This window comes from Sus scrofa, chromosome 11 (assembly GCF_000003025.6).
Source record: "Sus scrofa isolate TJ Tabasco breed Duroc chromosome 11, Sscrofa11.1, whole genome shotgun sequence".
NCBI classification, from domain to species: Eukaryota; Metazoa; Chordata; class Mammalia; order Artiodactyla; family Suidae; genus Sus; species Sus scrofa.
The window spans coordinates 77,985,187-77,998,604 of NC_010453.5; the positions used below are offsets into that span (position 1 = coordinate 77,985,187).

A 13,418-nucleotide genomic window follows, 5' to 3' on the forward strand; every position below is an offset into this window, starting at 1 on the left:
GCGCGGGCGGGGAGAGGCGAGGAGGGTGCGCTCGGGTTCGCCGCCGCCGCCGCGCGCGCTCAGGAAGCAGCGTGGCTGTGACCCCCTCCCGGGCCTGCCTTCCCCCTCCTTCCTCCCCTCCTCCCCGCTCTGCCGCCCGCGCCCGGTGCACCTACTCCCTCCCCACGTCACTCGCCAGCGCGCCATGCAAATCACCGCCGCCGCCGGCTCCCATTGGCCGCGGCGCGCTCATTTAATGGCAGCCCGGGCCCGGCGTATGGCTGCTGGGCCCCGCGCGCCGCCGGCCCCGCGTGCGCCTCCGCTCCGAGCGCACGGCCCCGGGCAGGCAGCGGGCAGCCCGTACCGGGCTCGGCCGCCTGCTCTCTGGCCCTCTCCGCGCGCCTGCGCCCCCTCAGCTGCCCCTGGCCCCCCTCCCCGGCGGCGCCGCGATCGCCCCCCCCCGCCCCCCTCCGCTCCCCCCCTCGGCGCCTCGCTCCCCCCGGGCACCTGGGACCCGCACATGCCCAGCGCACGCGGCGCGCCGCCCTGCTAGAAGTTGCAGCCCCGGAGTTGGAGGCCGCCGCCGAGGACCGAGCGCTGGAGAAAGGAGGCAGCGCGGCGGCGGGCGAGGAGGAGGCGGCGGCGAGCCCCCGGCCGGGCCCCGCGCACCGCTCGCATCCCGCGAAGTGGAGCTGCAACTTGGCCACGACCGCACCTGTTTGCACCACTCCGCCGAAGGCGACCCGGCTGCGGCGGCGGTGACGACGGCGACCCCGGCCCTCGACCTCTTTAGCAAGTGGTTTGCGCCGGAGAGAAACTTTGCGCCTGCGAGCCGGACCGGCGCCGAGTGTGTGTGTTCCTGCCTCCTTTTTTTTCGCGGTCGCCTCCACCTCTCCCCAGCCTCCTCTCTGCCCGGACCTCTCCCCCCTACCTACATCTCGCTCCGTCTGAGCCCCTCTCCATCCCCCCGCCCCCCGGCCGTCTATGCTCCGGGCCCTCTCCGCGCGGTGCCGGTGAACCCGTGAGCCGCCCCGATGTACAGCATGATGATGGAGACCGACCTGCACTCGCCCGGCGGCGCCCAGGCCCCCACGAACCTGTCGGGCCCGGCCGGGGCGGGCGGGGGCGGAGGTGGCGGCGGCGGGGGCGCCAAGGCCAACCAGGACCGGGTCAAGCGGCCCATGAACGCCTTCATGGTGTGGTCCCGCGGACAGCGGCGCAAGATGGCCCAGGAGAACCCGAAGATGCACAACTCGGAGATCAGCAAGCGCCTGGGTGCCGAGTGGAAGGTCATGTCCGAGGCCGAGAAGCGGCCGTTCATCGACGAGGCCAAGCGACTGCGCGCCCTGCACATGAAGGAGCACCCGGATTACAAGTACCGGCCGCGCCGCAAGACCAAGACGCTGCTCAAGAAGGACAAGTACTCGCTGGCCGGCGGGCTGCTGGCGGCCGGCGCGGGCGGCGGCGGTGCGGCCGTGGCCATGGGCGTGGGTGTGGGCGCCGCGGCCGTGGGCCAGCGCCTCGAGAGCCCGGGCGGCGCGGCGGGCGGCGGCTACGCGCACGTCAACGGCTGGGCCAACGGCGCCTACCCCGGCTCGGTGGCGGCGGCGGCGGCCGCCGCAGCCATGATGCAGGAGGCGCAGCTGGCCTACGGGCAGCACCCCGGCGCGGGCGGCGCGCACCCGCACGCGCACCCGGCGCACCCGCACCCGCACCACCCGCACGCGCACCCGCACAACCCGCAGCCCATGCACCGCTACGACATGGGCGCGCTGCAGTACAGCCCCATCTCCAACTCCCAGGGCTACATGAGCGCCTCGCCCTCGGGCTACGGCGGCCTCCCCTACGGCGCCGCGGCCGCCGCCGCCGCCGCCGCGGGCGGCGCGCACCAGAACTCGGCCGTGGCGGCGGCGGCGGCAGCGGCGGCCGCGTCGTCCGGCGCCCTGGGCGCGCTCGGCTCGCTGGTCAAGTCGGAGCCGAGTGGCAGCCCGCCGGCCCCGGCGCACTCGCGGGCGCCGTGCCCCGGGGACCTGCGCGAGATGATCAGCATGTACTTGCCGGCTGGCGAGGGCGGCGACCCGGCGGCGGCGGCGGCCGCCGCGGCGCAGAGCCGGCTGCACTCGCTACCGCAGCACTACCAGGGCGCGGGCGCCGGCGTCAACGGCACGGTGCCCCTGACGCACATTTAGGGACGCGGGCCACCCTGCGGCCGGCGACGCGCGCCCGGAGCCTCCGGCCCGGCCCGGCGCGGCCTTGCTTTTGTACCGACGTTTCTGCGTTCTTGTAAAAAGGGAAGCGCTGGCGCGGCACACCAGCTGACACGCGCACCCCCTTACCGGGAGCTCCGGGGGACCGCTCGGCGGGACAGCTGTGCGTTTAAGACTGAACTTCGGTGTTTCTTGAGACTTTTTGTACAGTATTTATCTTCCGCGGAGGAGGCAGAAAGCGTTTTCTTTGCTCGAGGGGACACAAAGACCAAACCAAGGGAGGCGACTCCAACTTTTCTACCGCGGCCGCGCGCCAGCTCTCACCCCGCGTCGCTTCTTGGCGGTCGGGTGCCAGGGAGCCGGCGAGCTGTTCGCATTGGTTATCAATAGAGGAAGGCAGAGCCAACCCCGAGTTTTTTGTAGTTGTTACCGCTTTTTTGGGTTGGTGTGTTAATTTATACAGCGATTCCCCCCACCCACCCCGTTCAGACGGCAGCGTTATTTTGGGTTTTGTAAAACTTTCTGTATCTGAGTATTTCCCTTTTTTGGTTTTGTTTTGTAATATTTCATGTAAATGCATTGTGGAAATTTTCTTTTAGGCGTTGCGGTGTGGGGAGGGGGATTCGGATTATGTACAGAGTTTCCTAAAAAGCTTTTCTTCTAAAAACGAAAAAAGAACCCCACCCCCAAAATGCATCAGCTTTGAGTCAATAAATTTAAGAGAGAAAAGCCCGGTTTTTTTTCCCCATAAACCTGAAACGTGCTCGATTTATGTTCATGTTTTAGGAGCCGAGAATGCAATTAGTAAATCTGACAGAAGAGGAAGAAAAATGATCAACATGAAGTAAATAAATAGAACGGAGGGGGCCCCTGGGGAGAGGGTACCATTTGCACGGAACTGCCTTCAGAGGAAGCGAAGGAAGTTAAAATCGATTGGTTGTTTTGTAGCGGTTACGGTGTTATTAGGGAATGAGAAGTAATTGTCCCCCTCACCCCAAAAAAATAGTTCTGTAGGCTGGCCCTTGGGCGTGTAGTTTTTAACTGCCGGCCACCGCCGGTGGGCTTTGCGATCCCTTGCTGCGGGCTTTGCCTCTGCCAGCTGGCCCGGGACCTGCGCGCGGTTTGGTCCGGAGGAGAACAGAGACCCCAAGGGCGGGACCGAGCTATGGATGGATGACAAAGACCACGGCGGGGGCGCGGGAGCCCCCAATTCCTCTGCAATTAAGGAGATTGCAAGTGGAATTTTCCGTTTGGGGCTCAAGGAACCGCACTCTCTAAACCAAAACGTACTGCAACCGAGCTCCCTCCGTCTGTCCTCACTCAGCCCCTCCTTCTGGTCTATTTCTCCTTGGAAAAGGCCAAAATCATTTCGTTGGATTTTCACACTCAAAATCGACCACCCCCACATCCCCTGCGTGAACTGGGATGCAAACTGCTAACCGATGTGAACGCAAACTGCCGTGTTTATGATTCCTGATGACATCTGAGGTCGTTTGATGCTTTAAATTTTTTAATTATATTTTTTCTAGGTGTTTCCTGGTACATTGCAGTTTTTTCTGGATTTTAAAGTTTTCTGTAAAACTTTGTCTTCAAGTAATCTGACATTAAATACTGCATTTAAAAGTTATACTGTAGCAAATACGTTTTGGAATTAGCTACAACATAAAGATGAAATTATATTTTTTGAAAAGAGCAAAACTTAGGACAGATCACAATATGCTGATGTCAACAGCCCTCATTTTCTCACCATCTCTTTTGGGCCTGGAACCAGCCTAGACCATGGTCCGAACTCCATCCTGTGCGGGCGGGTTAATGAGAACTACAGCCAGCCTGCATTGGAGAATAGCTTTAAGTCAGATGCTAACCTGACAATTGACACGTGTCATTTTTGGAATCACTTTGATTAATTTTGCTTCAACTACTCATTCCTTACAGTGACTGCAAAAATTTCAAGAATGGCAATGTCAGCTGCTTCTTTCTAACAAGATAATAAAGTCACCCTTTTTTTTTTCCTTTTTTCTCCTTTCTTTTCCTTTTTTCTTTTTTCTTCTTTTTTTTTCTTTTTTCTTTTTTCTTTTTTTGCTTTAGCAGTCTGATTGTTTGGATACATATAGATTGCGGAGCAGAATAGCGTCTTGAGATAGTGACAGAGTCTGGGAATAAGTGCCACACACAATCCCCTCGGGGAGATGCTTGGGGAAATTCTGTGATGCTCTGTTAACTCACCATGCAGCCTAATGCAGGCCTCATTTACCCTGCAATGTACAGAGTTGAGCAGACTGAGTCCAGTTCTTTTGCTAACCATCTCCCTGCACTGACTCAAGTGGTAGACAGATGTGGGGCTGTGCTCACATACGTGTGTAACCAAATTTGTCTCAGTGCCTGACTGTTGGCATAACACCTATTAGCAATGTGGTTCACACTTGGAATGTTTCTGACTGCGAGAAGTTTAGCAGTTTGCCGGCAACTGCAGGCGGAGCTGTCAGTTTCCTGAAGGTGGACTTATAGGGTGCTTTTTTTTTTTTCCCCTTTTCTTAGGTGCCTCATTCAGAGTCAGCAGAACTATTCAATGCCAGGTGGCCCAAGCCACTTTGTTAAAAACCCAGGAAGATCTTAAAAGAGGGATTCCTGAAAATCAGCAGTTTTGTTTTGTTGACGTGGAAAAAAAGCAAATATAAATTCTCGAATGACTCAATTTTTAAACAATCTGGGGGGGGGGTAGAAATTAGCCAGGATTCATCTTTTAGGACTGAGATCTTATCACCCCAGTGATGTTTCTTGATTTACATTCGCGGGGGAAATACTCCCCAAGGCCTGGAGAGGTCCCTCAGCCCCGAGCGCCGTTCTCGCCAAGCTACCCCGCAAGGTCTTCATGAAAGGAGATATACTGTGTGGCTGTCCTTAAACCACGGTGGCCTCCTTCACTTCCTGATCACAGGGCCATACTCCTCTAGCTTATTCCAGGTTGGTTTGGTAGCGGGGTGGAGAGTGCGCCCAGCGCTCTTTGGAGGCCTAGTGCTAAATCTGCACAACTTCCCGCCGGAGTTCTTCAGAAACCGGTCTCGGCGCGCTCCGGCTCGCCACGCTGAGAGGGGCGCGCTGTGTTTGCTGGAGTTGTCCTGCTTGCTTCTCTCTGCCCCTTCAAGCAACACCTGCAGGCCCTTTTCCCGGTCGTCGTTGTTGTTAGGACTTTGACACCACTCCCTACCCACCCCAACCCTGCTCCAGAGACCCCACCAGTAGCTAGATGACATGAATTCATTTCAAAACCAGTAGCGGGTACAGCGCGCCGGATCTGCAGATGTGTCGGTAGCGTGACTGATGGGTCTATTAAAATCATGCGGTGGGAAGAGAATGACACGCACATTCACGCATTTCATTTTCCCGACAACGCCTGGGCAGCGCAGACTTCTGTCTCGGAAAAATGCCGGTTCCTTCGAGAAGGCCCATTCCCGGCCGCGGGCCCCGGGAAAGCGCGCTCCAGGGCGGCCCTGACTCCAGCACCCACCGCGCCCCCACCCCCCGCTTCCGCAGCCTGGCCCGCGGGGCAGAGGCCCCAGAAACGTCGGCGGCAAAATGTAATAATAGGTTTGATTCCTTGGAAACTTCAAGTGAAAAGCAGACTTGGCCTTGGCGCAGCTCTTTTTTCCAGCAGGACTGTTTGGCGGGATTGAAAGGCCGGGCCAGGAGGGGAGGGGGGAGGGGGCGAGGAGCCCAGGGAGGTGGGCCCGGGTCCCCTCCGCCTAGTCCCGCAGGGTAGGGGCGGCGCGGGGACCGCGCGAGGGCCGGCGGGTGGGCGCGCGCTCGGAGGCCGGGCCCCGGAGGAGGGGGACCCGGGGACCCCTCGCCCTCGCCCCCGCTCCCGGCCGCGGCCCGCCTCCCCCAGGCCGACGGCGAGGCCCCGCGGGGGGCGCGGAGCTGTGCCCCCTCCCCCTCCCCGCCGCCCCCCTTCCTCTCGGCCCTTCCTCTCCAGCTGCGCGCCCGCCGGGACCCCGCTCCGCCCGCCCCCGGGAAGCAGCCGCGTCGGCGGCGGGCGGCGCCCTGCGCACGGCGCGCGGGTCCCGGTCCCCTCCCGGCGGGGGCGGCCGGGCCTCCCGGCTTCCCGCTGTCGCTCCCCTCCTGCTCGGTTGGCGGTTCAGCGCCAGCAGCGGGCGGCTTCCCGGCCCCCGCCTCTCCTCCCGCTCGCCGCTTTCTCTGCGGCCCCCGGCACTCCCTTCCCGGCCCGTTCGCCACCCTCTCCTCTCTCCTCTCTCTGCCTCCCCTGCCGGCTCCGTCACCTCCGCCGTCCTTCTCTGCGCTCCCGGCCTTGCCTTTGTCTCTGCTCGCCGCGGCCTGCCTCCCCCGCGGCCTGCGCCCTGCCCGCGCGGCCCGGCGGCGGCCCGGGACTCTCGCTCCGAGTCCGGGGCGGGCGGGCGGGGGGGAGGGGTCGGCAGGTGCCGGGAGGCGCGTCCCCCATCCCCTCGGCCACGTCCCCACGGGAGGGGTCCCGGGGCACCGCCTTGGAGCCTGCGGCCCGGGCGTCCGCCCCCAGCTCGCTCGGGTGCAGCCTGGGCTCGGGGGCCGCGCGGGGTGTCAGCCGCCGGGGGATTAAAATGACTGATGCGAGGGAAGAGGGCAGAGTGTTTTTGTGTTTAAAGAGAGCAGGATTAGCAGAGAGAAAGTCCTGACCCGGGGTCAGCTGCAAGTCAAACCCTTTTACAATCAGCGAGCGGAACAAGCGCAGCTCGGGCCGAGCTGCAACAAGTGGGGGGGCGGGGAGGCCGCGCGGCCCCGGGAGGCGGCGGGGACTTGGGGCGACCCGCATCCGGACCCAGCCCGCCCCGAGTTCCTCGGAGGCGAGAGGGACGGCGGTGCGCCTCCAAGCTCGCAGGGGGGATCACTCGTCCAGCAGAAATCCTTCTCCTGAACCGGCTGCCTGCGGCTCCCAGTTTCTGGCCATCTTCGGGCCGCGGCTCGGGGTGGGAGGCCGGGAGAAGGCCGGAGGCTCGGTCTCGTCGGGGGCAGCTCCATTTCCATAAGAAACCCTAACCGAAAGACCGGGTCCTCCTGCCCTGCCTCTCCGCTTTTATCCAGGCTCTCCAGGAATCGCTGCCCGATTTAGGCTCCTCCAAAAGGGTGTGTGTGTGTGTGTGTGTGTGTGTGTGTAGCAATTGGGGGTAGGGCGGATGGAATGCATTCAGGCGGTTTGTCCATCTGGGCAGAGAAATCAGGCGCTAATCTGAGTTATAAACCAGCCACAGCTCAGCAGGGAGCGAACTCCCCCGGCGCATCTGAAAAGTCAGTAAAACTGAATGTTGCCTTGAAGGATGTGGCGGGTCATGGGGAGAAGGAAAGAGCAGACTAATTTGTCTTCCTCACTAGTCAGGTTGGGAATTTTGCTGAAATAACACCACAGAGAACTTAACAAATATGAAAAATAGATTAAAAACCCAAACAAGCGATGTACTCAAAGATAGAAAAATCCTCTATTCTGATGGTGAACACAAAACCGAATTGCCGTATTTTCCTCTAAACTGGCTTTTCGTCTTTAACTATGGAAACACCCGGGGCGGGGGGCGAGAGAGGACAGTTTTAAAACCGCCGCAAAGAACACAAGTGAGTTTGCCCAGCCGTCCTGGGGAATCCGGACGTCAGTGGGAAATGGGTTCCAGCTCAAAAGCAAGTAGCCAGGGCTACTCTTGAGATGCTGAGTGTAACCTAGAGGGAAGATTTGTCTGTGGCAGAAACTCTGGACACGGTGAGTAATTCCCAAGGCCCCACAGGCCTCTCGCAGAGACTTAATCACCCAGTCACTTCAGAACGACCCTGTGAGTACATTAAAGATGCTGTTTGTGAAGAACAGCAGGTCATCACATGCAAAGCCTCGAAATAGTCAGCCAGTCAAATCAGTGGAAAAAATCAGCTTTTGTTAGATTTTGCAGTTTCAGGAATTAGGCATTCACTGCAGAGCTGCAGTTTTGAGAAATTGCAATGTCAGGCATGTTCCCAATGGGGAAATATTGTGAGACTGCGGAGGACGGAAGATTGGGCTCGACAATGGGGGGACTGACAAGAGTTATCACCAAGACATTGTTTTCTCTCCGTGCACCCCGGAAACGCCAAGCAGAGATGGTATCCGGTGGCAGCGGGAGCACTCCGCGTCTGCCCCGCATGCTCTCCAGCGGGAGGCGGGAGTCTCAGCCTCTGAAAGACGGACCCGGTCTCCCGGGATGGCAGCTGCAACGCACAGGCGCAGTGCAGAGGGAGCCGGGCCTGAACCGTGGCAAGCAGAGGTCACCTTCTCGCTTTTGATTTCTAAGCAGCAGAACAGGAGGAAATCAGGGGAGCCTGCTTGCACCTGGCAAGGGCTTGAGAAACCTCGCGCTTGTCAGTCACCCAAACTCCAGGGGGAAATTCAGCAGGGGAAGCCCCAACTTGAGCAGGACGTTTCCTCGGGGGCCCACCCGGATGAAAAAGCACGCGTGTCCCTCTTGGTGGGTACCCTGGCCAAAAAGCTGTCATTCGTGTGTTCACCTCGGGAGACAGGACAGGCCTGTGCCAAAGAAAAGGGAAAATCAGGGTGAAGCGCGGGGGCCAAGGCGCCCTTCCGCCTTCCTCACCTGCGCTGAGCCTCGTGCGCAGCCGGGCCAAGGATGTGCCCTCTGGAGTCAGAGCTGAAGTCCACTTGTGCTTGGTCCATATCAGCTCCGTGTCCTCGGAAAGTGGCTTCACCTCTGAGTCCGTTTGCCCACATACAAAGCAGAGGTCACGACACCAAGCCCGGCAAGAGGTAGTTGGCATTCGTGACCTAAGGGTGCCCAGCACGAGCAGCCTCTCAGTCAATGGTGATCCGACCTGTAAGGGCCGTGCTGCTCGCTCGCTCCCTCGCGGGGGGAGGCCGTGGACAGGGTGACGTCAGGTGTGGCCTGGGTGGGAAAGAGAAGGATGCACACCGGCCTCCCACCCATGCGTGACAATGACGGCTTCGCTTTCGAGTTACCCTGATGGCCCGCACGTCACGCGCACTCATTACAAGCTCACGAAGCGTCCAGGCCCCTGTCTGGGCACCTGGTGTGTGTGTGGCCTGTTGGATACAACTTTGAGCAGAGTGGATCTGATCAGGGCCTTGTTTTCCGGTGAATGGCCCCTCCAGCTGGGCTTTGAGTTGGCAAAGGTTTCGACTTAGAGATTCTCTGGCATCCAAGTGCACAGGACGCTCAGCGAGCCTGTTGCTCCCGCAGGTCCTCAGACCCGGCGGGAAGCGCTGGCTCGCGTTGGGGGGAGGGGAGGCGCCAGGCTCCGCCCCCTGCTCCGCTCGCTCCAGAAGCCACAGGGGCTGGTCCAGCAGGGCTCTCTGATAGGAGAGGGGCCCCAACATTTTTATGGTAAATAGCTGCTTAAGACTGTGTCTGGATCACTTAAATTTGAGTAGCAATTTATTATCTATAAAGTACTCTCACTTGCTTGTTCAATTTAGATGGTTTGGGGAAAAAATTAAATTAGCGGGAGAAGACAAAAATTATGCAGGATTATTAGAATCTTGTAGGTAGGGAGGATTGACTGACTTACTGGTTTTATTTGCCATTTTCGGGCTGGCTGTTCTGCCTGCTGGTGGTCCCACTGTGCCTCTCCTGGAGGGCAGCCGGTGAGACCCCGGAGCAGCTGACACACAGGGACCCCTGCTTTAAAGAATGGCTATGTTGCACTTGCCAATGTCCAAGTGTACCAAACTGATTTGCACTTATAGGGACTGTCTGCACCGGCCTCTTGCATGAAATCTGGGCCCAAACATGCATGTAAATAGTTGAGAATTATTTTAATGGTCTTTAAAAGTAGAAGGGCATTTTTTTTTTTAATGGTTGCACCTGCGACATATGGAAGTTCCCAGGCCAGGGGTTACATCTGAGTCACAGCTGTGACCTACACCACCCAGGATAACGTTGGACCCTTTAACCGCTGCACTGGGCTAAGAATCAAACCTGCACCTCCACAGCAACCCAAAGCCCTGCAGTCAGATTCTTAACCTACCAGCCACAGTGGGAACTCTGAGAAGGGCAGTCACTAGTACACCTGAGATGGAATAAATGAGGTTTGTTGAATATATCATAATGACAATCATGATAATACTATATTATTTAGCTGCCAAGTTTCCCCATACTGGCATCTGTAAGCTGGCCGTAGCTTGTTGTTTAAAAAAAAAAAAAAAACCTTGGTACATTAAGAACTTTAAGTGTCTTTGCAAGGAAGCAGTTGTGCAAATAGAGGGGGTACCATCATAAACAGAATAAGCTCTCATGTATCAGCAATATTTTATTCAGAAAGCACACAATCCTGTGTTATGCACGTGACTATTCCGGTCATGATAAAGACAGCGTTCGTTATATTTATAGAAACAGATCCAGATTAAGGTGTGGCCATAAAAGACAGCAGCATCTATTTGAGTAGCCTGTAAGCACATACATTTTAAATAGGATATAATGAGAGAAAAAGGTCTATTAAAAGAACCAAAAATATCTTAATAAGGTAAGAATGCTTTTGTGTGTGTGTGTCTTTTTAGGGCCGCACCTGTGGCATATGGAGGGTCCCAGGCTAGGAGTCGAATAGGAGCTGCAACTGCCAGCCTACACCCCAGCTCACGGCAACGCCGGATCCTTAACCCACTGAGCGAGGCCAGGGATCGAACCCGCATCCTCATGGCTCCTAGTCAGGTTCTGTAACGCTGAGCCACAATAGGAACTCCCCTAAGGTAAGAACTCCAATATGATTTTCAGCTAATTTTAGGACGTAGGGCATCATTCAGGAAACCTGACAGCCTGTGCAGAAGATGACACGGTCTTTGCTGTCTAACTCATTCAGAATTTTAATGGGGAGGGTGCCAATCCAGATGCTCCGTGGGCGGGGCAGAGTTTCTTAAACTCTCCTGTTTTGCACATTATTGCATGTGTTAATATCATCGCTGTGGTTATCACACATGTTCCTTGTACATTGCCTGCAACACCAAGACTATAGAAATTTTGCCAGCATGTGGTTTACCCAGGAAAAAAAAAAAAAAAAACCTGCACCAAGGAAGGGAGGGAGGGAGGGAGGAGCAGAATTGTCTGTGTTGGAGTTAGTGAAACAAAACAGAGACGTGAGAGCCAGGGTGACCCTGAGAGCCGGCTCGCCAGGCTCAGAGCGAGTAGACTAAGCGGCTTTTTTTTAAAAGTTGGTGGAAGGCCTGGTGCTGGGAGCCGTTGCCACAAAAATGGGCAAAAAAGGGCTACGGAGCATATTGTAGCCCGTCCTTGCATGTGAGTGTACATCCTGGCAGCTTACCATCTCGAATTTTCTCTGAGTTGCATGAATGTAAATTCGGTTGTGCTAATCCAAGTGAGATATTAATGTAAAACCTTTCTTCTCATTAAAAAAGATAAATCACTTATTTCAGTCTTCCAAACTGTGATTACTACCAGAAATATATTCTCAATTTTAAAATGTTGACTATGAAATTTGGAAAAGGAACTAAGGAAATGATATAAAAGCTTTAAAGTAATTAAACCATACTTTATTATCTAAGATAAATATATCACCTATAGCAACTATTTGCAGAAAACTAAAATTGTATTTAAAGTCAGTTCAAATGCAATCATGCATTTGCATTAAAAGTAGATAATTTAAATCAATGTATAAGCTATAAATTCAATATAAATTTAAGCAGCTTAAGTTTTAAATGAAATTGAAACAGTTATGATTACATTAAATTAGCTTTGAGGAAAACAGCACATTTACAACATTTTAAGGCGAAGTCTTCACTTAGGATTTTTCAAAAACTTGACAACCAAAACAGGGTCAGCCCTTCACGCCTCCTGGTGCGGCCAAGGCCTGCTCTTGCTAGAACACCCTCCGGGGACCATTTGTGCTCCAAGCTAGCGGAGACCACCTGTAAACGAACAGCCCAGCCCCCAGGGGAACAGGAACTGTGTCCCGCCTGCTTTGTTCGCTTCTGTTCTCGGAGTTCATTTCAAGCATCAGCACAGTTCCAGGCACCTCCTAGGGGCCAGCGGCTGTTTACTGAACTGAAGCCATGCAGCAGAGCAGATGCGGGGCCTGCAGCCTGCTGGAAGGGGCTGGCTGCTTCAACTGGGAGGTGCCCCCACGCCCCCAGCTAGGGACTCGAAGGAGAGGGCGCTGCCCGTTGCCTCCAGGGCCGCCGTCCGTGTGTTTTTTAAGGAGACACAGAAAGCAGAGACCAGTACTGAGGAACCCTGCAGCTTGTGTCCCTAGACCCCAGCCTGACCGTCAGGCCAGGGCTTGTTTTCCAGTTCTCAGTTCCCCAAGACCTGCTTCGTAATCCGGTTTATCGGGGTGCAAGGAATGCTGGCTTGTGTGCTGAGTGAAGTGTTACCATCATGGCGTGGAGTGGTGCTGTGTGGGATCCTGCTGCAAGGTTTCATGGTTTAATAAGATAAGGTTTCCTCTGGGGGCCGTAAGGAGAAAGCTCCGGTGCACAGAGACAGTTCAGGCCCCTGGACAAGAGGGGACTCCCCTTAAATGCAGGGGGACCTGGGAGGGGGCGCAGGCCGGGAAGTTACCTCGTCTGCTTTAATCGTAGAACTGGCGAGAATCTAGGGGGAGCTTACGGATGCTCGGTCATAAGGCGTGACCTTGACTTGGAAACAGGTTGCCAGCTGGTCGACCAGCCAGATCTGTCCCCAGCTGCTGCCTTCTTCCTGTCCTGTCCTCCTTCTGCCGTGAATTTGACTTTGCCACTTGCTTGCATGTCTGAAACGTGCAAAACTGGACGCTGATTTCTGACAATTAGAGTGAGGGTGGCTGGCACCGTGCAGAGCGAAGCACACAGCCCCTGCAGTGCCCCGTAACTGGTCCCAACTCTGTCCCCACCGCCGTGGCAGGGGTAGGGGCCCCCTCGACCTCGGAGGGCCAGCTCAGGACCCGCGTGGACTTGGAGGAAACCGCAGGGCTGGCCATTCGGTCAGGTGCCCTTGGCCTACATACACCGTAAGGAAGTCCCCAGTCTCAACACCTGCTGTCACTGAATCCCCCTTGGTGACATCCTGTCTCCATGAAACTCGGGTTTTGGTAGCTGCTGTGTGCCAAGCGGTTCCTAGGGGGGAAGCGGTGTGGGCCGGCAGTGAGCTGTTGGGGGCAGCGTGATTCCGGGTCAGGAAGCTGTGGAGAGGGGAACCTGCACAGCGGGGCCCTAATTCGCCACGGTGGCTGCTCAGAGCATGAAGCATAAAGAATTATTTTTTT

The 13,418-nt window shown here is 56.7% G+C and overlaps 1 protein-coding gene across 1 annotated transcript; it reads left to right on the forward strand.

The window, feature by feature from the left end:
* Positions 585 to 4,197, forward strand: SOX1 (SRY-box 1). The gene has a single exon (XM_021065935.1). The coding sequence runs from the start codon at positions 1,014 to 1,016 to the stop codon at positions 2,166 to 2,168; it is 1,155 nt and encodes a 384-aa protein (XP_020921594.1). The 5' UTR covers positions 585 to 1,013; the 3' UTR covers positions 2,169 to 4,197.

Coding starts and splice junctions, on each gene's coding strand:
- SOX1 (XM_021065935.1), top strand. CDS start 1,014: ATGTACAGCATGATGATGGAGACCGACCTGCACTCGCCCGGCGGCGCC.